Source organism: Pseudomyrmex gracilis, unplaced genomic scaffold (genome assembly GCF_002006095.1).
Source record: "Pseudomyrmex gracilis isolate BER0280 unplaced genomic scaffold, ASM200609v1 scaffold_101, whole genome shotgun sequence".
Classification (NCBI taxonomy): domain Eukaryota; kingdom Metazoa; phylum Arthropoda; class Insecta; order Hymenoptera; family Formicidae; genus Pseudomyrmex; species Pseudomyrmex gracilis.
The window spans coordinates 114,064-142,044 of NW_018020685.1; the positions used below are offsets into that span (position 1 = coordinate 114,064).

The 27,981-nt window shown below is 38.3% G+C and overlaps 2 protein-coding genes across 3 annotated transcripts in view; one reads left to right on the forward strand and one right to left on the reverse strand.

The window, feature by feature from the left end:
• LOC109855905 (KH domain-containing protein akap-1) overlaps nucleotides 1-27,981 on the reverse strand; it is a 156,290-nt gene that overhangs the window by 34,350 nt on the left and 93,959 nt on the right. The window lies entirely within an intron of this gene.
• LOC109855903 (nuclear hormone receptor E75-like) overlaps nucleotides 1-27,981 on the forward strand; it is a 79,321-nt gene that overhangs the window by 3,900 nt on the left and 47,440 nt on the right. Inside the window, exon 1 of one of the 2 annotated variants that reach the window (XM_020430605.1) lies at nucleotides 27,172-27,810. The exons of the other annotated variant lie outside the window; for it this stretch is intronic. Within the exon in view, the coding sequence (XP_020286194.1) occupies nucleotides 27,627-27,810 (184 nt within the window). The 5' untranslated portion in view covers nucleotides 27,172-27,626. Of the gene's footprint in view, nucleotides 1-27,171; nucleotides 27,811-27,981 lie in introns of those variants that run through there. 2 annotated transcript variants of the gene reach the window in all.

Here is a 27,981-nt window from a genome sequence, read left to right on the forward strand (position 1 = left end):
GAGGAAGGAGAAGAGAGCATAAAAATAGATATGTTCTTGAAAAAAAGCAAACGTTATTTTCTTGTACCAGTGTCGTCATTGCAAGATATTTTGTCTAAGTGTTTTTTCCTTCCTGATATTAATACCATGCATTAGCCCGTTTTAAAGTGACGATTGATAAATATCCAAAAAAACAACTCAGAGATAGAGACAGTAGTTCGTGCGACAGCTGGTTAAAGTGTAGCCCCCGATTTACGGAATCGATGATTTCAGCTTCAAAAATTTCTTTCTATCGAGTCATTTTTTTTTTTTCAGATTCGGAAATAAATGAAAATCGCACAGATCCCATATTTGGCGGATAAGATGGCTAATTCAAAAATTTTGATTATTGAAACAATTGAAGTGTGAGCTGACGCGTTGTCAAAAATCATTGAGAGAGTTTACTTTAGCAAGTTTTACTGAGCATTGTTACGCAAGCACTTCGTGCGATAATGAGCCAGCGTTAAAAATTTTTGTCTTCTGAAGGATGAAACTTATCAGTAAGACAGTAGTAACGTAAGACGTTACTGTTGCTATTTGTGCGTCGTTTCGGATACTTATCAATCGCCCGTCGTATATCGATACTTTCACACCGCATTAATAGATCGAAAGTGACGGGACGTTACTAAAAGTGGTCATTACAAAGGTTTGCTTTCTGTCTCGCAATGACCCTCACTCGCTAGGTAGCGCAAACCAAGAGTGGAATGACCCAGTCACTCCCCTTCTACGGTCGCCATTGCATGCGGACGTCGCATCAACATCCCTCTACCCCTTTTACGTGAGGGCGCGCATTTCCGCGAAAAGTGGAACTGCGCGAGCAAGGGGAGAGTTTTCGCGAGGTGAACTTCTGAGTGTGGTCGAGACTTTTTGTCGCGGTGGCAAACTTCCGGTGGGGAAAGAACTTGAAAGAAGAAAGTGCATGTGCGTTATATTACCTATAATAATTACTGTTTCACGATAATTGCTTCAATTGATTTTATTTCTTCGCAACGAACAAATCGCCGAAAAATTTTTGTTCGATTTACATATTGCAAATCTTTTTTGATGACGTAATCGCTTAAAAAAAATGAACGTCGTGTCGCAAAGCTAATCATGTTAAATAACAGGTTGAAATGTTGTTCGCCAGTAAAAAAAATCGTATTTGAATATTGCCGCGGGAAAGGTAAACGGAAATGTGTCGCGATCGCGGTCACTGCGAAGGTTGAGTCCGATGATCGACCTCCCTCCAAGTTTAAGGTCCTCCAGCGATTCTGCGCGAGAGTTCATCAACATCAGCGACGACGTAGGCGGGTGCTGGAAGTATCACCCCGCGCGTTTTGCAACAGCGATGAGACCGCGCGATAGCGTTTTTACCCCTTCCTCGTCGCGTCGCCGCATTCGAGACAGCGCGATCGCATAGCGTCGATAAGATACCCCTCTACGCGACAACCACCCTCGCAACTTCCCAGGAAAGGTGTCGTTTGCCGATGCCATTGCACTGCACTGGGTGAGGGTCATTACTCCGAGCAAGGCGAGCCGGTGACCTCGGCGCCAACGCCCGCGATCGATCCAACCCCCGTCCGTCTGACGGGGGTGCAATGCACCCGATGTGCACCGCCGCTTTCTGCTTGTCTCATAAGTAAGCAGAAATCTTTGATACTTTCGTTACGTTGAAATGTAATTTTTGACATGATATGACACACTTATGTCACAAATATGAAATGCGTATCTTTCAAACATTTTTTAATAAGAGCTCTTTTCGCTTTTTAAATATCAAGATAAATCAATGTTCTTAACGTTATTCTTAATCGATATTTGTAACGACTTTATCTTCTTCCGGTATTCCAAATCGAAACTGGAGAACCGCGCCACGTGGCCACGCGTTGCATCTGTTACGTAAAATCGTTTATAATATAAAAAGGGTTTCGCGTTACATGCTGCGCGTGTCGCGTTCTCGTCTTGCCGATCCCGGCAGATGCACATTCGGAGTTCCGCAAACGCGTCCCCGCAATCGGACGCTCATCTGGTTGCCTTGTGTATACATGAGTTGCACAAATCTATTTATATGATTCGGGCGAACCGCATAAAGTACTAGCGCAGTTAATAAATATCATTTCATTGTAACTAATCACATTTTGCGCAAAGGATCAAATATAAGAATTAATCTACATTAAACAATGACAAAACGTAAATTATATATATGTATTGACATAAGATAAAATAAATACGTAACGCGGCACTGTCTGTCTTTTTTTCCGTCGTGTATTTAGCGCTGAAAATAGAAATTCTCATTTTGCAATAATATCCGCATATGCGAGTCTTATGAGCTTAGGTAACTAACTTTTTATTAAATTATATCTCACATATATATGCGACTGGAACTCAGAAATCAGACACCTGGCATATGTGGGATACACTATGTGTTATCTTGTCTATGGCAGCTGATCTGTATCCTTCAAAATCGTGGGATATTCTTTAAACGAAATGGCAGTTTGGAATTTGTCAACCTTTTACCTGACTCGCGCGATCAGGGAAAGGGTTTGGACAGATGCAAATCTCTCAATGGATATTCCATTCTGTGAATACCAGCGCTTGCGTCGGACCTTAGTCCAGCTGTCCAATTCACGCATGAGGAATATATTTCGTCATCTTGACGAGAATTTGCGTAAATATCCGCTGCAAGGGTCTGTGGAATATCACGAATTCGTCAATGGCTGTGAAAAGGGTTGACCTAATCCGACAGAATGCAGCTGCTTTGATGTTGTAACTTTCTCTATCTCATGTGAACGCATATTTCGAAAAACAGGACTATTTTCCGCAAAATACTGTTCTGCAAATATTATTGATATACTAGTTCTTATTTGTTGTGACTTAAAGTTTTCGTATTTTTTTCCTCATAAAAGAAAGTATCTATATAAAAATATCTATATAAAAAAGAAAGTTCTATATTTACATAAAAAATAATTCTATATGACAGAAGGAGAAATTAATATTAAAATACAAAATATAAAAGGAAATTAAGAAAATAAGCAGTAAAATAACACTTTTGTAATCGCGCAAAATAAAGCACGAGCGAAGCCGCAATCAGCAACGGCGGCGCGGTTTCAGTAACTAATTGGGTATGAGATCATGCGAGAAGAGTCCATGCCATACCAGTTAAGGGTTAATAATGCAATTTTTAGAGGCTCGGCAGATCTCAAAGAGCATTGGCCGCCATAAGGGGCCACGGCGGTGCATCAACCTGCATATCAACGGCCAACGGCGTAGTGCTGGTGCGGTTATGTGTTGTCGGTGTGGCTGACAGAGTGGTGCTGTGCACGATGCAATCTGCGCCTCTCCTCTCAGGCCTGTCTTTCTCTCTCCGCACCCGTCCTCCGGGCCCGTCTCGTCCTCCTCTCGCTCTCGTCGTCGTCGCGCCGCTTGTGCAAGGGCTGTGAACAACGGGGGGAGGATGGCGGGATCGTCGCTGGGTGAGAGTCGGACGGGGGGTGGGCGAAGGGTGGAGGGACTCTCAAGGTCCGCGTCGTGCATTGATCCTGCTCGGTCACGGACCCGACTTCTCTCTCTCTCTCTCTCTTTCTCTCTCTCTCTCTCCCTCTCTCCCTCCCTCTCTTTCTCTTCTCCCTGTTTCTCGACGACTGTTTCCTCCTCTTTCTGTCCGCTTCCCCGTTTGTATCTCTCTCTCCCACCTTCACCCTCATCTCTTCCTTCCTTTTCTCTTTCGTATTTGTTATCGCGCTCTCTTTCGTCCTTCCTTCCTTGCACCCCGATCATTGGCGAACCCTTTCGGAGGAAACACGGCCTGTCTGCCAGCTGAAGGGCTTGCTTTCGAGCCTCAGGATCTTTGTTTTCGACTCTTATTACCAAACTTTTTTTCCGCACATTTGAATATAGCGCGTTCAGGGTTTTAATACAATGTTTCGCGACGAGCTAAATAAGCCGATAATAAAAAAATTGTGATTCTTGAATGATAATTGTTTTTAAGTCAAATTAATAAAATACAAGAAGTCAAAAAAAAAACGCTATTCTTTAAAAAATATTTTTTGACGTATTTGTAACGCGTAATAATTTCAAACACTTTATTACAAACTCGATGTTACTGATATTTTTGTTTTTTAAAAGTTTTTTTTTTAATAAGAGTTTTTCATTATTTTATTTTTTGTCGAATTCTTTTGGTTTTATTTATTTTGTTTTTATTGAACAACGTGAACTTAAGAACTGTACTGAACTGAAAAGAGTAGGATCAAAATTGCTGGATGCATTATATTAGCCACAATCACCCGCTTGCTACCAAGCTGAACATTGCATGTCGAGAAGTACAAAAAGAATTGCACGAGACAAGAACGCGATTATGTCCGAAAGAGTCCTGTTGCGATAACTACGGGTAAACGAACCCGGTTCTTCTTACGCTCTGTGCTTTATCTGTCTACACGGTGATCGAAAAATCGCGGCTTACATTAAGAGATTTGTAATAAATGTGTGTGTGTGTTATAGCGTAATTATTAAATGAATGAGAATACGGTATATATGTAACACAAGTATAATCGGTACACACACAAATATAACAAATGGATATTTTAATGACAATGTTAGAGTTGATTTTCTTCTAATTATTATTTAAAACGCAACTGACTCGGGATTTCTATTTCTAACATGAGCGCAACTTATATTTCTTAATACCCCAAGAAAAGATTTTGGGATGTTCAAGGTTGCAGGATCTCAAGGGATGGTTACCAAGGAAACGTTTGTGTTTATCGGTCCCGACCTTGGCCACGCGCGCGTAACCACCCCCGTCGCCCTAAAGAAGGAAGCGAATCATCCCCTGTTGGTTACCCTTCTTTTTCTTTTTCTCAAGTCAACAGGATGTCTTTTTCTAAAAAAAAAAAATATTGCCTCTTTCCACTTTGAGAGACTTTGATCGTGCGATAATGAAATTTAAAGAGGATTGATAAATAACTTGTGAAATGTATTGCGGTAGGGAAAAAAGAGGTAACGAATGAGATTGTTTCGTTCAATAACAAAACTAAAGTCTCAAGCAAACATACATCTGATCTGTGTGACAATTAAATGCGAATCTAAAAATATCTGGATCAGATATGTATTTTCCAAATTGTTCATTGCGCACAATCCTAATAGGATCCAATGAGCGTTTCAAAGCACCGAGTGCATTTGTGCGGGATAATCGGTCTATAGGAGAGGAAGGGTTTCCGAATTTATAAAATAGAACATCCGCGGAAAGGGATACCTGAGATAGATCGTCAACAGCAGCTGGCTCTATATATCGAAGTACTTGCACATCCGCTCTAGATAAAACCAACGAAACCTCCACAAATCTACTCGGGTCTTCTCTTTTTCCCGAAAAATAGAGGAAATACGAAAAGGGTTGAAGGGCTATTTTATGACACAATATGGGTTCCATAACCGTCATCGAGTCGTTCTGATCTCGTCTCTTTTTTTTTCCGTCTTCATTGATCGCGAGAAACGCGATACGTTCGATGCTCGAAAGGATTTTTTTTCCGACAATTGTAAAGCGAAACGTAGCGTCACTATTGTCACTAACTTACGCGGTGGCTGTTTATTGATAAACCGTTCGAAGCTCCTCGACAAGTTACGAGTAATTAAGCATTCTGATAAATCTTGACGGTTCACGCAATCTCCAATTACAAAAAAAGAAACAAAAACAATCGTTGACACGAAACATCCAAAACAATTTCTTTAAACACTTTTTCAAGATATAAAAACGTTATGAAGTTAACACTTAATAGCAATGGCACAAATCTGTTCTCTTTCTCTAACATTGAAGTTTCGAATAAAAATAAAAATAAATAGCAATTTGTGTGCGCTATAGAGAGGACAAGAATGGAAGAGCAAAACACGTAGAAAAAAGACGAACATAAAGACGATGACAGAAGAAACGTCAAGAGCGACGAGAGCTTGACGAACGGGAGAAGCGAAGCACTGCAGAAGTGCAATGTTCGAGCAAGGTTTGCGCGATGCCACTGACCTATTAATACATATAGAGCCTGACTGTGTGTCATAATTCACATCTGTCGGTAACCATCATTGGAACAGACTCTTTGTGACGGTGTAATACGATAACAATTTCGATTATAGCAGCAGCATTGTCACAAACGAACATATGAATTACTTTTGCCCACAATCTCATGAACCATGATAAGTCGTGACGCATCCAAATGTTTTCGAAATTCGATAACCAGATTTCTTAAATTTGTAAAATTGACATGATGAAAACTGGAAGATTTTTGATTATTAAATAATTTATTACAAAAATCTAGAGATACCCTGCGATCGCGTCCTACATCCGAATATCGGCATCTAATCGCATAACAGTCGACCGAGTATCAGTTGCAAAAAATACAAACGAGAAAAAGAGAAAGATAATACAGAAAGAAAAGAGAGAAAGAGAGAAAGACGGGGCGATAGAAGCTGCGCGAGTCGTTGAAGGTTCTCGACCTACGCCGTTAAGGACAGAGACCTCTATCTAAGGACACAAGGTGTTCTTTTGCTTGCTTTCCACTTCTGCATGCATTTCGTGAAATTCCACCGATGAGCAATAAACTTACTTGTAGTTGTTTTTGTACACAGAAACGTCCGCGTATATATCGATTTATAATTCATATCGGTATAAACTCTTATGTGTTTTCGTCATAGAACTGATCTTTTTTAAACTGTCATCATTCTTCAAAAAAAGTAAATTGCGTTTTTAATTATACACTACATACATTTTACGTGTAATATTATTAAGATTTTCTTGGATATTTAACATCGCAAGTATCTACATGTATTGTCATTGCTTGAAATTTTGGAATTCTAATTCACGCACAACATTGGTGTTTGAATTAAAAACTCTTCATGCAACAGTGATGTTTAATCGCGGAAGAATCGAAAGGGGTTACAAAATGAATCAATCAGCAAAAGGTACTGTAGGGTCTTCGACCTCGTGTTGTGCGGTGAAGGTCCGCGGATAACCTACTCCTTGGTTACTGCACTCGATGTCGGTGACCGGGACGTCGATCCCTTGGAGAAGGCGAAAGACCTCCGTATGACTCCTCAGGTTCGCGAAATAGAGGAATACGGTATATTCACACGCGGTGCGATATAGAAAGAGGAAATATATTTGTCCTAAAATCTATCGAGTACGAATTCGAATTGGTTATCAAAAGTCAAAGTGAGAATTACAATTATTAGTAATAAATGCATTGTTAGATGTTTTACAAATAAAAATAACTTATACAGGTGTGCGAGTCTTGTGGGAAACTCTATATTATTAATCTAATTAAATTTTATCTCAAGTTATTATTTTTTTCAATATCAAAAAATGATCAATTAAAAAAATATATATATATTAGCGAATTTACTTCCGTCTATGGCATGTCCTTTGATTTTCATTCAAGGTCCACAACGGGGGTGCACCGAACGTCGGCTCTTCGGGGTTTCCATAGCGACCGCCACTAAACTACCCTTGCAACGCCCACCCGAGGGCTGCGTTTTCTACTTTCCACCCTATGTCTCGACCGATCGAGAGCTATAGTACTTGCAATCGTCCTGAAAGAAAGCGATATGGATCTCATACTGAGACGTCTCGTCTGCCGTACTTCAAAAAAAGAATTTTTATCTAAAGATATATTGCGGGAAAGATATTGATCTATAGATCGTTAGAGAGAAATTAATCAAATCATTGCTATTAGCATCAAGATTTAAAATCCTTGTTTATAGAATCTTTACCGATTCAATTTTTATTAATTAAGTATTTTTTTACATTAAAAAAATTATTCAATATTGTATTTATGCAAATTCGTATTATATATTCGATATTATCGACATGTGATACCTTATGAATGAAGTTTTATTTACAAACTTGATCTCAAGATATTGAAAATGTTTAAATTGGAGATCGGTGACAAAAGCTCAGGTAGATTGACGTCGTCATACATATGTACGGCGTCGTCAGCCTGAATGTTGCACTTTATCGATTGGACGGTAGACCGTACGTTGCTATGGCTACACGAATACACCGTAAAACTACCTTCGGCCCTTGCAACACTCGCCCTTGCGTGGTACGCGGCTTTTATAGGACGGTTTACGATACACCCCCGTAATACTAGCGTCATGCGGCTGCATCGAAGGGCAGAACGAAGGGCTCGACGTTGAACAATAAATGGGTGTGCGGGCTTACATTGTCTTCGAAGAAATCTCGACAAACCTGTCGCAATTAACACTCATTAATCTCTCCCGCCTTCTTTCTCTCTCTCTCTCTCTCTCTTTTGCTGTAATATTTTATTTCAAAAAGTAATTTATTGATTTAAAAATTGTGGCGCTCGCGTTGTGTGTTTATGTTTGAACTTATAATTTCTTTTTGCAAAAATCAATTTTTTAAGAAAAAATCAACGACAATTTTCAAATTTTGTATTTTATAAAGAACAATCAATTGCGCAATCTATTGATTGTCAGAAGAAATAATTTTGATGTTCACCTTATCACTTGCAAATACACGTTTTAGAAGATTATTTCGTTCTATTTTCTGAAGTTCTCCGCTTCTTCTCCAGACGCGGGATGACGCAATCCCTCGAATAGGAATCGCGGACCCTTGCGACCCTGAGTAAAACAGGGGTCGGTTGACTCTCGTCATCCCTCAAGCGTTTCGGAACAAAGACAGTTCCTAATTCGATCGTAACGCTTTGTTCGTTCGACTTCAGGAGACACGTGCGTCGTGTTATTTGTTTTGATTTATATCCAATTTCTTTTACACAAATTTATCCAATTTTTTTTCTAGATACATCTATTATTATTGTGTTGCATTTTATCGTTCACTTTTATGTGATACAACCGTCCACACACAGACGCGAGTAAAATACGAGAACGAATAAATAAACTAAACGACCGAATTCGACAAAATCGATTTGTCGAGCGCTACCGTGCTATTTGGATGGAAATTTATTTCGATCTTGTATGATGACTAAAGCGTTATCCATGTGGGCTCTAGCGTCAATTGATAAAGATACCGGAAGAGAGAGGACATCACGATTCCAGGGTTGATTACGCGCGACAAGGTCGTCGTTACCCTGACAACGATATAGTCGGCAGCACGTGCTGCCTCGATTCCTCCTCGTCTACTGACCCCAAAATGTGCGCGCGACGATCACTTTGGACGTCCTCTCGTGGGATTTGGGTTACTGTAACGGCGTAGATTGGATCACCAATCGGCGTAGGTAGAAAGTGAGATGGAGATAAAATATTGCGAAAAATAACACTGAATCGATTCTCGGCGAGAGAATCTTAGATTCATTGATATCGTTACACGCAAAAAGCAATTCCGCGGTATCCGCGTAATCATCAGAAGTGTAATCGCATTCATTGTGTGTGAGACTAAATATTCAAATAACAAGAGATATTGACTCTGAATGGTCTAATAATCATAGAGATATTCTGTATATACTTGATTAAATAAAAATTCACAAGATACAAATTACCCCCCCAAAAGAAATCTAATAAACGCGCGATTGGTATGTATTATGGAAACAAATACCCCCGAACCTGACACATTCATCAAAGAAAATCCAATAAAAATATACTTAAAGTAAGACAAATTGTTTCCAGTAAAACAAAAAAAGAGGGAAAACCTGCGTTCATCAAATAGAACGCAAAGTTGCGGAGCAAAACTGCGTGGGTGCAGTCAATTCTTTTTCCTTTGTCTTCGCTTCCACGTGTCGTGCAATATTTCATCTGTGCGACAGAGAAACGGACAAAAAATCTTCGTTGATACGCAGCTATTCCAAAGCTGAGAATCCAGCGAGCTCGATATACAGGCTAAATGGGGTGAAGGTCTGGGGTTCTGTCTCGGGACTCTTTAGAGCCGGTTAGCAGATAGAAGTTGTTGACCAGGAAAGAAGGGGGGCGAAGGGAAACTGGAATATCGACGATGTACCTTCTGAACTCTAGACTCCGATATTTCGTATAGTTACGTTTCTGAATAAAAACTATTAGGTAAGCTATTCCGTAGTAACTTGACAGACTTTTACTTTCTTATCACGTATCACACCTGCACCTGGTAGTTAATAATTTACTTTACGATATAAAGAAAAGAATCATGATAACAATTATATATCTAAAAAAAAAGTAGAATATCTATTTAAGATATTTTATAAGAAGATTATCGTTCTGAACTAATTCTTTGCTACTGTTATCACGAGCAGACAGTATATTTATTTAAAAAAAAAAAATAAGAATTACAGCTGACCTGAACAGGCTATTGATGTCAAAATAATTATTTACTTAAAATACACTGTTGTGTGGACTGCGTACACGTATACCAAGTTAGGGCTATCTGAGTAAAGCTTGGTATATATATATATATATAACCCTAACCTAGCCTAACCTAGTATCAGTCGTAGACATAGTATCGGATGCACATTCCTCTGTTCAGTGCAAGCGCTTGTCACAAGATGATAGCGGCGCATAGCTTCGAGAGTGTGTAGACGAGTCTATGCTTCCTCTCCCTTTGTTTCTCTCTGTGCGCATCATCGTCGCTTGTATTTAGTTTTCTTTGCGTTTTACGCACGGATACACATCTCCGTAGTAATAATATAAATAAATAAAAAATAAATTTAAGGAAAATATAAATTCAAAGAATGCTTAACAAATCAATATTTATCAATTAAACGTTAAACATATATTATATTTCTTAGACAATAATAGCTTATTCAATTTAAAATGTATTTAAATTGAAAAATTAATTTTTATATAATCGATTTGTTGTTTTTGTGTGTATTTCAGGTAAGTTTTCATGATTCGTCATGACTGGAATCTAATGTTTTCTTCCTATATCGGAAACAAGTCATCGTTTTTGTAAGTTTTCTCATTAAAGAATTATCTTTAGATATATGTGTAAACTATCATCTTTTTAACTATATTTAATTTCCAATTTATAAATGAATGTCCAGTATCTGTACTGATTGCGACATCACAAGTTATTACAACTAATCTCACGACTTACGTGCGAAATAATAATTGTATTATTTAAAATATTACTTAAAAACAAATTAAATTTATTAAATCAATTTCTTGTAATCTAGAGATTTAACGTTTGTCAAAGTACACGAGATTGTTTTTAAATTAATATTACTTAAATAAACAAAAGTTAAATTTATAGAGAGATTTGTCAAGAAATCTAAAGTTTGTCAAATTACATAAAGTTATTTAAAAAACAATATTGTCTTATCTTAATTTAGATTGTTAGAAAGTTTCATGTAATATTTAAAGTGCTTTTTCAGCATTTCGAACGTTTTGCTTACTGTCTCCTGTTAATTCTTCCTTTGTTTATCTTTTCAGTATACATTTTACTTCTTTATAATCTTACATAAACAAAAAATACATTAAGTACATTAGATCAAATAGAAAAATCGAGTTGATTACCTGCAAAACTTTAAAGACTCGAGGCAATATTCCTATTACGATTAAAATGCGCCGGAAAACCACGTGATGTTTACATGAGCGCACACATGAAACCTGTTGCAGCGTTTTAAACGATAGTACAAGCGCTGAACTGCAGATGTCGCTTAGCGATACGATGCCAGCAGACTCTATCGGATATACTGTAAACCACGATGTTCTGGCGAGCATAGACGTATAATATATAGACTGCGCGTTTGGCTGAAAAGATGTCTTCAACGTTGAGAGAGACAACATACTTTGAATAGTAACTCTTTCTCTGTCTATCATTTTCCCCACTACTTCGCTAGACAAAGATGAGGCTACTATTCAACACCAGCTGTCTCTCTCTCCATGTTGAAGACATTTTCTTAACATGGCAAAGGTAGGGAACGCGCAGTCTACATATTATACGTCTATGCTGGCGAGCTTCCGACAGTTTTCTGCGGTCTGAACTGTACTGCCACCTACTACTTCGACTAACTCGTTGAAAGAGTTGTCTGCCCGATACGGAAGTTACCTACTTGACTGACTCTACTCTAGTCGATCCGATTACGCGAGTGGTATGGATTTTGATTGCTTACCAGTTGAACAGTTCTCAAATGCGAATGTTAGACAGGTAACATCTCTGTTTTGTTCGCAGATGTAAAATTAGCGAGTAAACATATAAGAACAAATATATAATAATATATTCCTACAATATATGCGATATTGTAGGAATTTAGTTGTTCAGAGCGCGCACATTGATTTGACATATAGGTATTAAAGATTGTAACTGTCACAGCATTTTTAACGTGAAATTCTATCTATGCGTCGCGTTGTTACAATTAAACTTTTCGATATGTGCGTATGTACAATGAAATAAAAGAAAGACAAAATAAAAATGAAATTAAAAAAAAAGAGTCTTATTCTCGGAGTAGTTTTTATTTTTAAAATATTAATATTTGTATATAAAAAAAAAATATATATATACCATATTCATTTTTATTATGAAAAAATACAAGAAAACACTCATGCTCATTGAATGATGAAAAGTTACATCATCATGTTGCTGAAAAAGTAGTTGCGTCTATCATCATGAATTCGCAAAAGTTTAATTCAGTTTTACTTACGCGGTCACTGTGTGTGACTACGTAATAATTAATTACTAACTTATGTTTTTCTTGAGAACTTGTTATGAGCAAATCTCAGTAATTTCTTTTTCACGCCAGGTCAATGAACCCTTAAGTCGCGCTCTTTTCTTATTGTTGACCAAGTGAGAGGGTAGATAGTCGGATTAAGTATCCTTACCGCAAAAGTATGTTGCGTAACCGCATTGCTGCGAATTGCGTAGTAACGGCATACTGTACAAGTTTCATTCTAGCATATTACGCGACTCTTTATAGAGAGAGACCTGCTGTCTGATCCATCATCGCGAGAAAGATAATAACGTGTGAAATGTGTGCGACAAAAGTAAAACAATGAAAATATGATCGCACGCATTTAAATTCAATACTTTATTTTATTACACAGTTATTTATAACAACAGTTATCTCTATTTATACTCTATTTCTCGGAGTAGTTTGCAGTTGGTCAACTCTTAACAACTCTTGTAAAGAAGTAAATAAATTTCAAACGGAATAAGTGACAGTCGTAACGTTGTTTTCTCTGTTTTTCACTTACGGAACGGTAACATTCTTACTGTACAAATAGGTGCTGTTACAACCACTTCAAATGGCTTTCAGTTAACGATGTGAAAGTCGATGTGCACACGAATTCCCAATAGAATTTTCTCTTTGAATGAAAGTATTTCTTAGTTTTTTTTTTACGCACAAAAACATCGATTGAATTTTTTTTTGTTCTTTTTTGAATATTGATGATTTTAAGTTTTATTGCAAATTTCTGTTGTCTGTGACTGATGACTTTTCTACAAGAGACTTCTTTATGAGAAAATTGTTTTTCTAAAGGCTTTTTGTTTACTAAATACTAACAAAATTATATATTATTATTAATTACTTTAAAAAGTTAAAGTTGCTAGCTTTTTTAGCTCTCTATAATCACCTATCTGACGCTCACCTCGATCTCGTATTGACGTCAATTTTGGTTTGGACGTTAACAAATAAATTTCGAACTGACAAGCCGGGTCTCGCAAGCTCGATTACAGAACGCAAATCTCGCGTATAATACATGCGTGCAATTACTCATAACATGTGGCGACTCGAGTGGTTCGTTGGCCAACTATAGATATTCCAATGCACTGGTGTGCATAACGACGTCAGTGCGCCGGTTGGTTTGTTCAGGTCTGTGGTGGTGTTTGTTGAACGTGCCGATATGAGTGTGTAAGTGCACGTAACCGATTCTCGCACACGAACAAAGTCAAAGTTCAGTCACTCCGTAACCTCCTTTCGATCGAAACTATTACACACTAGCCAGCGACTCTCAACCAGCCAGGAATTTTTTTACTTTCATTCTCGTTAAAGCTTCGCAATATCGCATCAGCGACCGTTAAATGCTTTTGCCACACAACGGTTTGTTAACTTGATTCAAGTAAAATTTACATTCCGGAATATCTTTTTTTATACGCAATTGCAATTTTTTTTTTTTTTTTTTTTTTACACTTGCACGTTTCGTATTTTAATGACTGAAATACTCCGCGTGAAGGAATAAAACATCGACAAAATTTTGCTATTCAGTTTTCGGATCTACAAATTTATTTACATCATCCGAGCATTAAAATCTTACTTCGTCGTAATCGAGTCTTGCAATTCTTCGATGATGCCACTCCTTCATTAGGTTAATGTACCTCATGAAACGCTTTCACTCTCTTTCGCTTTCGCGGTGAAAACAGAAGTAAGCGACTGTGCGCCCTGATTTAAGATACATAAGACGTAACAGACGAGTGTATAATGGTAAAGTACAGCGCGCACATGTGATCATATAATGACACAATTATACTTGCAATGTTTCTCTGAACAATTAACGCGTTTACATCGTGACGTCAATTTTGTATACTTAAACGATACGAAAATTCGAATAGCAGACAAAGCAAATGTGTGTATGTATGTGTGTGTAGATCTGATTACAAAAGTTTTTTGAAAAAACGTCTCTCATTTATTTGACGCGTTGCGCAAGTTAAATTAATTTCAATTTTTGTAACAATGCGCTAATTATTTCTATTTAATCTAAACGCTATCATGCGCGTGGTGCATTTTTATTTCGACTTGAGAAAAGACAGAAACAGAAACTTGAAAAATACTCATGTGAGTCCATTCACAGTGGTGTTTCTTTTTTTTTTCGAATAATGCTGGGATCTCATTCACCTCATTGTTGCTTGCATCCTTGCGAACGGATAAGAGCGCATCTCCCCGCGCGCGTTATCAGAGGAACTCAAAATTCATGGTATTACACTTTGTTTTTATTGATCTGATCAAAGATCGATAGCTCCCTACAGCCCCGTTAGACAGTCGGAACGTGGTGCTGGCGCGCGAAAGTAAAAGTAGGCGGGTAGCACGCGTTGAACTGCTTGAAACGCGTCCTCGAACGGTCGCTGCACCACGAGAAGTTACCTCGGTTTCTGTGTTGAGCAACCAGTCCGGTAACTGTAGTTCAGTTTCGCTTTGGCTCTCGTAAGTTTCTCGAGAGTACTGCATCCCTGAAAATTTCGTTCTTTGAGAAGAGACTGCTTTATAAGCAGCTGCGGCATTTTTTTTTGAAATTTTCACTTCGCACTGTAGTTTGCTGAAAATTCTTTTTCATCAAATCAGAATCTCCCGCAGAGCAGAAACTATTCGTCAAAACGTTTCGTAATCAAATTTCACTCTTGCCTTCTTATATGAAGTGAGACTGAGATAAAGCAATTACAAGTAGCAGATATTGCGATGATAAAAGTTCGTACAAGTTTCATAGATTCTAAAGTCGAGAAAAATAGGTGACTTAGATTTTCTATTTTTTTTTTTTTTTTTTTTTCAGATCTTTCAGAACCATTGATTTGATTTCTGATAGTATTTATGAGTTATCGCTGCTCGCGACGGATCCTGTTTGGATATACCGTTTCGCGAACAGTAGCTGCGCTCGGTGGGAACTTATTCGGTCGTTGGGTTGCGTTGAGCAAACCGAGAGCGAACAGCAGTCACCTCGATAGCGAGTGTTGAACCCGCGGGAATCTAGGCCGGCGCACTGACACACCGCGTATACGAAAGGCGAGCGTATTAACACATACACGTTATCTGTATATATCAGCACGGTATCATGTGCATCTATACAAACACATACAAAACACGCGCGCGGTGTACGAAACGACCGGGTTGTGTTGAGGATCATCAGGGATTTTCAAACAAACATTGAATTATCTATTAAAATATATGTATGTATTTCAATATATATATATAATTATTGAAATATGTGTTGTGTATGTTTCATAACGTTTATATTGTCGTTTAAACCTATTTCTACAATTGTTTGTAAATCCTTTGAAATAACACTTCGTTAGAGAAACATTAGCCTTCGCGTGTCGAGCCACTTGGACTCCGCATTAAAGGCCAAGTCGGTTAATTCTTATTGCGGCTCAGTAATTAGAATGGATTAATCGATTCAGCTGCACATTTGCCGAAGGAGAGTACAAAGAGCAGAGCCGTTCGTTCGTGCGTGCGTGCGTGCGTGCGTGCGCAATGCGTGCCAGAGTAACGCCGAAAGTGTCCCACTAACGCGAGAGAACAACGACCTGGCGAGTCTCTCTCTCTCCCTGCTTTCCTCTCCTCACACCCTGCCCATCCTCTCCGTCCTCCGCACTTTGCGTCATCAAACGCCTCTAATAACGCACTGTCGTTGTCGCTGGACTCGATACAAGCCTGAGCCGTTTCGCGTTCGCGAGAATCAGCGGAGAATTTTGCCTCGCGCCTGACAGTCACTTTCATTGCGAGAATCGCAACTCACAAAGCGAAGCTTTGTGTGTAAATATATATATATAAAAAAAAAATAATAATAACATAAATATGATTATTGAAAATAGACAAAACACATAGAAGAGAGAGAGAGAGAAAAATTAGAAACAATTTTTTTATTTTAAAATCATTGTAACATATTATTTGCTTTTTGAATTCTTACTCCTATATATCATAAAAAAGCCTAGATTATACATCGACCTTATATTAAAACATTTATTGAACGAATTGACGACCGTCTTTTTCATTAAGGCAATCGGAAGTTGCTCGGGATAAAAGAGTCTGATCATCGTGGCGATTGTAGGCCGCGGTCAATCTGACTTTCTCGGTTGTTTGAGAGTAGATTCGTGTTATTCGATTGGTTATTATGAAACGGCAAATTCATGCCGGAGCGTAACGCGGACGTCGAACTCAGGAACGTTACGAAATCAGGAACTTTCGAGTGTGCGTTTGTTACACCACACGCTGAAATTTCTACGAACGTAATCTCAAAGTGATGACAGTGTTATTAATTTTGCACCACAAACGACTGGTGACTATCGTAATGCCAGCCACCTGATCTTTTATTGAACTTAAGCGGACTTCGAATCTTCGAGATCCTTGATTCTCTCCGAATCTTTAGATTATTGTGTCTCGCGGACACGAGTGCTAAATAAAGCAAACGGATACTGTGAACATTTATAGAGTCTAAAGCATTCCATGTGAACGGATTCCGCTCGATGCATCGGTTGAGTTTTCCTTTGCGCTAGAAAGCACCAAGGATAAAGTCCGCCTACGAGCAAGCGAAGCAGTTCGTAGTCGCGAAACAGTCGGTGTTGCGAAATTCATTAGTGGCTGAATGCAGGCACGCAAACCCGATCGCAGGAGTTCAATCTTGTTTGCTAAGGCTGCTATTTAATGCGTCAGCAAGTGAATATCACGCAGGACAACTAATTACAACGCTACCGTGTTCTCATAATCATAAAAACGCGTCTGCGTATTTTCTTTGTTTTTATTTATACAATAAGTTAAAAAAAATTTTTTTTTCTATAATATCGATGTGTGAAAAAAGCATATTAGAATTAAAATCTTTGCTCTATAAGTTACGAGATGTCTAAATTAATGAGATTAAATACAATCTGCAAGATTGTATTCTTACAAATTGTTTCTTTTTCTGTTGCAAGAAATTCTAATTTTGTTCCAAAACAATTATAAGAGTTTGAGAAATCTAACAAATAAATTTTTCTCTCCGTGTCTCGAGTATCGTTTCTTGCGTTGCATTACGAGCACGGTTTATTGTTCTCGTTATCGGTTGTTGCTTCTGTTTTACGATGTCTTGTCTCTATAAATGTCTTGTACTAACAGATTATTACTCGCACCGAGCGAGTTATTCGGCCGAGCACTTCGAAATAGCACCAGAATATATCTTTGTCTATTTAATATTTCTATGAACTTTTAAGAAATTGCGAAAATAAGTTTTTTTTTTCTCAACTATAAATGAGGTAAAATTGCATAATTAAAAAATAGACGAGGAGATTCAAAGATTTAGAAATTTAAAATATCTGAAAGTTTCAGTAAAAAAAAAAAAAAAAGATAAAGCGTAAGAACTTTTTACGTCGTTGCATCTGTTAATACACGTACACCTCCAAGTCAAGAATAAAAAAAAAATAGTTTCGAGTAGTAGCATAAAAGAAATAAAAGAGAAGAAACACGTTATCTTTCGGCACGAAACGAGACTGTGAAAGCACCCTAAGGCACAAAAGCGAGCCATGTAGCCAAGCCGCTCACCCCGTCCTCGACAGCGGTGGTTCGTCGTCCGCGCACGGCCTTCGGAAATGGGGACGTTCGCTAGCAGTCTCATGGATCCGAAAGAGGAAAGACGACAGCGTCACTGGGAGCCGGAGAGAACGAGTGGGAAATATAACGATAGCGAGAGAGGAACAGGGAAAGAAATGTAGGGGAAGACGCGAGAAAAAGAATGATTTCGCCGGGAGGGAATATATTCGACACACACATTAAAACGTTCGCGCTTCGTTTAATGACTTCGCGAATAATTACCGAAAGAAAGGGATGACGGGGAAAAATAGGATAAGATCAGTTATGTGTGTGTTATGTGTGTGTATATATATATATATACTTATAATACACACGCGTATCTCTGTTTCTCCTTTTACAGAGCAGAGATCTGTTCGCCCTGACATCGGGGCGCAATGCACTCTCGACAAGACCTTGTCCTGGCTAGTGAGTTTCAACAGATTACGATATTATACAAAGTGTATTATTGGCAGCGTTTATATACAAGTTACACGTTGCACGCAATCTAAATCGTCGCTTTAAACAACCCAGAAAGTTAATTATTACATCCGGAGTCCACACACACACAAAATCGAGTTTTTACAAACTCGAGCAATCGAAGCGTCTGAAATAAAATGTTTCGCACATACATCAAAGCAGATTACGTAATGAGAGTATAATGTTTATATTCCGTTCTTCATCTTATGTTAGCGCTCTCCTCGACGATAACTTGATGGCTGCGAAATCGCCGCTGAATACGCAGCCTTAGGTTAGATGACGTAAATACGTTTACGCGACATATACGCCGTGACGGAATAACGATTCGACGGGGACGCGAATTTATGTCGGAATAAATAAATGGCGGCACCAAAACTGAAACTCATAAAGTAGAAACTTGTGAAAAGTTGTGCGGAAAAAGAAGAAGCATTGCATTTTTGTGCGAGTTTTGCGCGAGCTGCGTCACACACAAAAGTCTATCACCTTCGCGGGTTATCGTCGTGGATGACACCCGTGTCTCTATGCGACTGTGCCCAATGTCCTTTCAAACCCCTTAATCGCACACACAAATGGAATATGCGCCCCCGATTTCGAAGGCCGATCGGGCAACGCACCGAGTGTCGGTCAACGAAGTGATCTGTTTCTAAAGAGGCACCGTCGTTCTTAAGGCGCCCTCACACCAAACGGCTAAGTAAGCTGTTTTATACATTTGATGATAGTCCTCTTGTCTTTCTGATAGTGATGCAGCTAAATTGAAGCGTGCGTTATTTTTTCATTATCGATCCGATCGTCAAACACACAGTGCTTTTTATATTGGCGCTATAAACAAATGATAAAAAGGTCACATAATAAAAAAGAAAGTGTTTGGTGCGCTTTATATATAAACTTCAGCCTATCTTTATACTCCGTTAAGTTTTTTTATTATCAAATTGTGTATGTACATGATATTGAATAAATAATTTTTGCTTTTGTTTTAAGACGCGTGAGAGAGCAACTTTATCTGAATAAATATTTAACGACACAAGAATCGCGCGCTCGAGTCCCGCCAAGGTAACATCGAGCGACGTCACTCTTCTTATTGTCCTTTTCTTCATCTTTAATCAGTCGGTTCGCTCGGGATAGTTATACAGCGACACTCGAGAAAGCATGCATCGTGCAGCTGAATGCACAGGTTGACTCGACTGGCTGAGTGAGTGAGCGAAGATGACGTCAGAGCACGGTTGCAGCGCCCTAGATCGAGGGAGGTCACCATGTGCCAGGCCGATGGCCCGCCGAGGTCGTACCCTCGGTCTCTCCGCGTCGAGTACGCTTTTCGTCTAGTCGTTTCTAGGCTAGGTTACGTCTCCAGAACACGGGAGGCCGTCAAGAGAGCACAGCCTCGAAAATCTGATATATCATCTAGTTTCCTCAACAATGCTCTAGGTCAACCATAATACCGCAAAGAATGACTGCGAGGAGTGACCAAGAAATGATCACTCTCGTTATATCAAAAGTAATGAGTTTTTCATTCACTTGAAGTATCTTTTATATTAGCTTTAGAAATTGAAATGTGCAGCTTCGTAACGCTAATTTCTGACTTCCCAAGCTCGTTTTCCATTCACCGTGATCGAGCGATTCTTGTCATAGGTTGCGCGTCTGTGTTAAAAAAAAAAAAAAAAAAAAGAGGTGTGCCTTGCAAAAGGCGATCGCCGTATCGGCGATTGTGGAACCTTTGTGAAGGATAAGACAAACCTTCTATTAGTGGAACAAAAATAACGTTCACTGCCGTGAACTCTCGGTGTCTCTAACGCCATCACGGAATCGCGTGTCGTTTACGTCAAGTGCAAAGATGTGCATTCTCACTGCTCGCGCGCGTTTTTTTTTTTTTTTTATCCCGAGAGATCTTCAACGATAGATGTTGTTACGATTTGCTTACGCTCGAACTCACGGAAATAATTATTTCCTACAGTTTCTTAATGTATTTGCAATTGAAATTACTTGTACATGTCATCTGGCTGATTAAGAAGTAAAGAATTTTCATTCCTTCTCTTTCTTTGTATACGCACGTTATTCTTTTTCTGAACAGAAAAATATGCGTGAAAAATGAAGTATGTCATAAATAATGTGTATCTGTCGATAGCACACGATTATGCTACGATATTCTAGAAATATTAATATCTGGTAAGGTTCTAATTTTCGCATGAAGTACACAAAAGCGATAAGAAAACTTCTACTTATGTATCTGGTTTTAATATGTAATTATCGGAATATGCAACGCGCGCGGGAGAGGAAGGAAATTACGGCGTGAAACTTAAAATTATAAAAGCTATTTTTTTTCTCTCTCCATCGAAGTCGCTTCACGCGTCATTTACCTTTGATGTATAATTTTCTAATCGCACATCCGCACCAAATGGTGTTTGCACGGAAAAACAAATATTTTGCTCTTATACAACCGGCAAGAAAAATTGGCTAAGTTTACTGAATTTTTTCTTTCACCAACAAAACGTTTTATTGGCAAGCAATAAATTTAATAACAAAGTTTTCTTGCTGGCCATTAAGTAAATAATCTTCTTGCTACTCCAGCAAAAGATTTTTTTCCGCGTCACCCGTAACTCTGATGTAAGACCAGTGTGACTTATCTCGGGTATAACAAGTCGTTATGTGTATGTCGTTATGTTGTTGTAATGCGATTTGTTAAGAGTTGTTAAGTTTATATGATTTTAAACGCGCTCGCGAAAATCGATATAACCACGCAATTTCAGCAACCTAAATTCTTCCGATTGTCAAACAGTCTTCGCACACAGCATGTGATTTATGGAATGATCTGGCAATATAGAAACCAGTCATTCCTTTTTCCTACTACGCTCTACATACGCCGCAGAGATAAACGCTCGGATTAACTCCTTCGTCCAAGCGAAACTCTCGTCTTGCAAAATCTCCTTTTCTTCGTATTCACTCTCAATAAAGAGAAAAAGAGAGAGAGAGAGAGAGTGTGTGTGTGTATGTGTGCGCGCGCGCGCGTGCGCGTGTGCATCGTTTTAATTGAAATATAATATGTCTTCTTATTATTTTTATATCGCGATTTATAACGAGAATTTGTTTATATATCCTTACATAATTATTACTGAATATAAAATTATTGCTACGTATGTTCGATCATCAGGTCACTCTGCATAAATGATGAAATATTTACAAAGCTAATCGGTACGACATAAGTTTGCTTGAGTTAAAAATAGTGAATGGTTAGCGGCTCTCCCCGCTTGTGCATCTTGGTCAGAAGAGAAGGCGATCAATTGCTCGCGCGAATCATGTTGAACACGGTTGCGTTCCGTGTTGAATAAACCGTGTATGCAATTCCGATGCAGCTTGCCGCTTGTCCTAGTGGGCGGACGCACACACACATACACACACAGACATTCACCCTCACAAGCCGGAGATTGTCGAAGCTTCGCGAAGCTTCTGAGAATTATCCACAATATTATATCGCAAAGTTTTTTCTGAATTTTTACATAAAAAATTACACTTCATTTGACCAGTCTTTGCACTTAGGCATTTAATTTTAAGTGCTTTAAGCTGCTACATTATTTATAAATAGATATTTTATTTATCTATTAGATATTTTATTTCATTCTTGTAACGTACAAATATTACGTGCTTTACATTTTATTGTTTGCCTCTCCCGTTTCTTTTTCTTTTGAATTAAGCAAAGTTATATACTGCGACTCACCTTTGAATATTCCAACATCGCGTTCTCAGCTTGGCGCGATCGACCTCGACGACAGAGAACGGAGGACGTTGCACTTTGACCGTATCTAATATAAGATACTCTGCGCGGGAATATAAATACACGGTGACTAAAAGAGTTAACAAAATCATTAGCATATTGCTATATTTTCGTCGAAGCTCATCCGCGCGAAAAAGCACTTCTATATTCCAAACTTATCTACTATAGTGTATTTTAAAATTCTTCTTTTTTTTGTTTTGAAATTTTCTCTTGTGTGCAAAAGCACGTTTTGGAAAGATATAAATATATTATAAACATATCTTGAACAAATTTGATGTTACCTCTTCCTAAAACTCGGCTAAATATCTGTTAATATTTCTGGAACGCATATGTTTTCGAACGAATAGTTGCACACATTTTTTCCGTGAATACTTCTAGAATATTTCAAATGCCTAATGTCAGTGTATTATCTTTACCCAAGCTTGCGCGCTATAAATTGCGACAATTGCAACTATTATGCATAGAGTGAAAGGATTTTACATGTTTGAAATTAAGTGTAACATGGACGGCAGTATACAAAGCAATATACGTCGCATTGTATCGTGACACTGCAATCCAATAATTGTGGCAATTACATTAAGAACCAAAGTTGATGCAAAAGTGATAGCTGATGATGATGATGATGTGTGTGTGTATGAAATTAATAAATTACATAAAAAGTAAAATAATAAAGATATTAATAGAAAAGTTATATGTTGTTTGAGAGATTTATGTTGTATTTAGAAATATATGCGACGGATGTAATGTAATTGAAATTGCAATATTGTTGTGTACGAAGAATATTTTTTATTAAAAATTATAAATTTAAATTTAAAACGCGTACGCGTATTATATACATCTTTTAATATTGCAAAAAAATAAAATTTAATCCAATTATCTTGTATATTTATTCTAATAACAAATACAAGAGAAAATTGGTATTAATGTTCTCATGATGTCAAGCTCGATATAAACAACATTCGCGTGTACTAAAATATTAAAAATATATTTATCAGTTTGCAGTCGAAACAGAATTCGATCAGATTCTCGCGGAACAGACCTTTTATTTCTGTCCGTGTTGCAATTAGCGATACAATAGTAGCATTACTACACCCGGACCACTTTTAGATATCAAGTTCTTTTTTTTTTTTTTATTATTGGAATAGATCGGCATACGATAGCGCTGTACTACCGGCATGCAACCAAAACTGACTGGTACAGCGTTTCGACAGGCGCATAAATTCGCAGTTCGATCGATCGATAAACAAGCGCAACGGGACTGGATCGTTGCGAAGCGGTGAAAACGCACTTACGACAGCTGCGCGCGGCAGAAATGCGTCGCCGTTAAACAGCCCGGTGTATGAAGGAACTTATCTGACGACTGGCGACTATCCGGTAGCGTAACGTTTGCTAATGCGTTACGTAGAAAAGTTACGACGCCTGATTTTTTTCGTACTTTCGACCTAGTTTCAGTGAGAATATATTCGTCTACTCTCTATCTATCTCTCGCAGAGGAATTGCCTACATCGCCTTCTTCTTGGTTTTCATCTCGTCAGGGCCGGTTTTCCTAATTCCAGCGATACGCGTTTCACAACCGGTAGCAGAAGTCGCTCTTGATCATGTAACCAACTAATATTTGATCTATTTTAAGTCTCTCAAAACTGCTCGCCATTTAAATGCAGTGACATGCGATATGGAAATTAATCGTAAAGCACGGATTTATTTACTTACAACACGTGAATGTTTATGAAATCGATTATGCGTTTTGTTTCGTTTATTTATTAATAAATGCAATATTTACCGTAATTTTATTTCAAATAGAATAATAATATGCGTATGAATTGTACATCAATTTGTTAAACATTTTAACAATCAAAAGCGTTAAATACTTTTCGTCAATTTAACAGGCGAGAAAGTCAGATTTTATCGCGCGAAAAAAATAACAGATCCAGCTTGACGAACTGATGGCGATGTTTTGATGAGAACATTACGTAACTTGTCATGCGTGTTAATATACATACTTAACTAATAGAACGCACTGGATACGGAGCTGAAATTATTGTTGACTATTACATCGAAAGATGCTCGTGCTCGAAGATAATAATCCGTTCGAACTGTACCACTCGAAATCTATGAAAAACCTTCTGTCAATATGCATATCTCGCCTCATTTCCAAGTTTGGATGTAGGATAGACTTTCCCGACCTGATCGTTCCAGTCAACCTACCTCGGTAGCCTACACTCCTGTAGTTGCTGCATTACGAAAGAAGTACGAGTCCTAGTTACCCACATTCTGCACCAGATATATTGGCTGCTAATTAACCAATTTACAACAGAAGTTGCATGTAGTTTATCACGAAAAGCATTTAATAATGGTATCGACAAGGCTTCTTTTACGTGTCTATATTCTTTGTGTCAAAATATTTGTTGATTTTTGCAATTTAATTAGTAATGCTTGCTGACGGTAATTTTTGTTTCTTTATATGCTGTATTTGCGCGCGAATCTAAATACATGTCAATAAAAATACGTTTAAATTTTTTTAATACATTTTTTAATTTTCTGAAAATTAATTTTTTACTTATCTCCGATCTGTTTGAACACTTTTTAAGTCGTATTTAAAATTACCCGGTGCAAAATGAAACAGAATTGTAGATGATAAAGAAACGTGATAAAAGCGCCGCGGTGAAATTCGAAATGTTTAAACGGAGCTTTCATAAATTAAGAAAGAGAAACTTCATCTCGGGATTAATTAGACGCAAGTAAGAATTCAGACACACATCCGTGCGTTTTCTCACTCAATAAGAAAAGCAATAAGTATCACGCATAGGAGTGGACTATGAGTTGCATAATTATAAATATACTTCTAGGATATTATCTTGCGCACGCGAGTCAAACTCCATCTGAAAAATTTCTACGATGTAGGTAGGTAGCTGCTATTGCAACGCGGAAAGTGTCCCACGCGAACTCCAGGCAGGCAGCTGACACTGCAGAGACATATCTGACCGGCTGCATATCTCAGCTCGTTCATTGTCTGCGTGCAAATAGACCTGCACGAGAAGAATGCAATAAAATTTCTTCTCTAGCTGTTCGATACGCGAACTACGAGTAGTGATAAATTTGCCAAATTTTATCCGCACAAGCATCCAACAGTGGTGTGAGATAAGTCTGTGTAATATAAGTGTGTATGTATTTTGAATCTCTATTTTAATCTTATTTTAAATTCAAATTTACTTTTTTTAATATCTATATTTTAAATCTCAAATTTTTTTATTAAAAACTATTACCGCTAAAACAATTATGTACTACATTACTTTTAGATACGCTCTTTTATATTAACCGAACGCGCTCTTTATTTCTCGCATATTTATTCAGTCGCACTATGCATATTCACAGGGATCTACTTGGGATAGGTTAGGCTTGGGCTACACTTAGATTACACGCTGCCGTCTGTACCGTTGCTCGTTTCACGTCCCGCCGCTCACCTGTGATCCAACTGTAATCCAACTTGTATTTTCCGTAGATGTAACCCACGTGCCGCGTGCACACGCGCGCATCCGTTAGCGCGAGGGTTAAACAGCTTTCACTCTCTAAGTGTTGGTGAGTCAACGACAGCTTGGCAAGAGAGAACGCACTATTTCCCCGATTATATATCACATTCAACAGGGCCGTAACAAAGATTAATTCTTTTATGCGTGTTTGACGTAAGATGTTTCGGAAAACCTATTATTTCTTGTAAATTAAAGATTCAACGATATATGTGTGTATATATATATATATTACTCACTATTGCACACATGAAGCTTTTTGTTACGTAACAATGATTTATATCACTTCTAAGTTTTATAAATGTTTAAAGAAATAAGACAAAAGCGATGCGCTTGTGTAGACGTGTTTTAGTTTTTTTCAACATTTATCAAAAGCAAACCACCTCTTAAAATTGTCTGAGAAATATAATCGCTTTGTATTTCACAGAGATCTCTTTGAATTGTGTGTGACAAGATGATCTGGTGAGGGTTAAGAATTCATTTGCTTTAATTAACATCAGCGGAGTTTGAAGCGATCTTTCATCATATGTTCAACTACAAACAATGCAATTTGGTGATTTGTCATCAAGCCGTAATAAAACCTAGGTCGAGTATCCGTTAACTAAGATCCTTGATCCTAATGACGGGTCAACCGTGCCAATTGGCCGTACAAATGAAGCGGTTTATATTCCGGCATACAATGGAGGTAATTAATTTAAATTCGATTAGATCGTCTGAAAATATTCTGTTGTGCACGAAAAAGAATAAACAATATCTATCTATTCAAACCATTAGAGATATTCTATTCATAGAATTATTGATACGCGATTGTGTAAGTATAATATCAAAAAAAAAATATGTTTAGTTTTATGTCTAATACATTTTAGTTGCTTCATAAATCTATATATAAATATGTCAAAAATCCAACTGTCATATATTTTATATTTTTATTTGTGCATTTCCAATTTATTGCATTTCCTTTTTACATTAAGCGGCTCTAAATTTCTAAAACAAAAAAACTTTTTTTCGAGGACAAGTAATTTATTTGACCTAAAGATTAATTAATCAATTTCATTCTCCTTTTTAAATATACACATCGAAACTCGCGCAGTTGGACCGAGCCAAAAGTTAATTCTTGGGCAAGTGATTGAGCGCGCGGGGTTGACGCGCGACGGTGGCACTTCGGTGATCCCTGGCGAGCTCGACGCGCAGGCGCCGCGGTGCCGCGGCACACCACGCTGCGAGGAACTCACTCGCGTACCGCATCGCACAGCACACACAACACACCAACTAACTATACGAACAAGCGCGGGCCAAGCGTCGATATTTGCAGATACCGCTTAAACCACGCGGTCGCGGCAACAGCAACAGCAACAACATAACGTGCAACATGCTGGTGATATTATTACTGGCAAAAAACGGCTGTTAACGGACGGTGTTGATCGAACACTATTAATTCCTAGATCATTAATAAAATAGTGATCGTAGGATTGACGGACAAGTGCGTGGACGTTACGAGTTTGTTAAGTGAGACTCTGATTATACGATCGCTGTCAGTGAAAAAAAAAAAAAAACAAACAAACAAATTGTCTCACATTTCTGCATGTGGCATGTTCCCCAACTGTTCATTGTTTACGTTCGGGTGGACGCGTCAGAGAGAGACGTGCGCCGAGCGATCGTAACGCAATTTCGACGGTGCAACTCGCAATTTTCTCGCGCCAGGCGATGACTGTGCAGAAGATCAAACCTCGTGGCACGGGAGCGACAGAGGAGCAACAACCCTCGACATCAGATATCTTCACTCCGAGCGAACCTCACGAAAATGACAAGGAACAATCGGAAATGCGGAATTGTTATCGCGGACCCGGTCAGCAGGATAGCGAAAATCTCCTGGGATGCGTCTTGGCCGGTGAGTGAAAGACTTGACGAAAGGGAGAGTTTGCCCTCCGGGCGATAACTTCACGCTTCATTTACGCGCGCGTGCCGCCCATAAAATCTATTAATACCCGCATATACATAACGGACTCACAGAAACAGTTCTAACATAATACGAATCCTTATTCATAGGAAGGGAATAGAG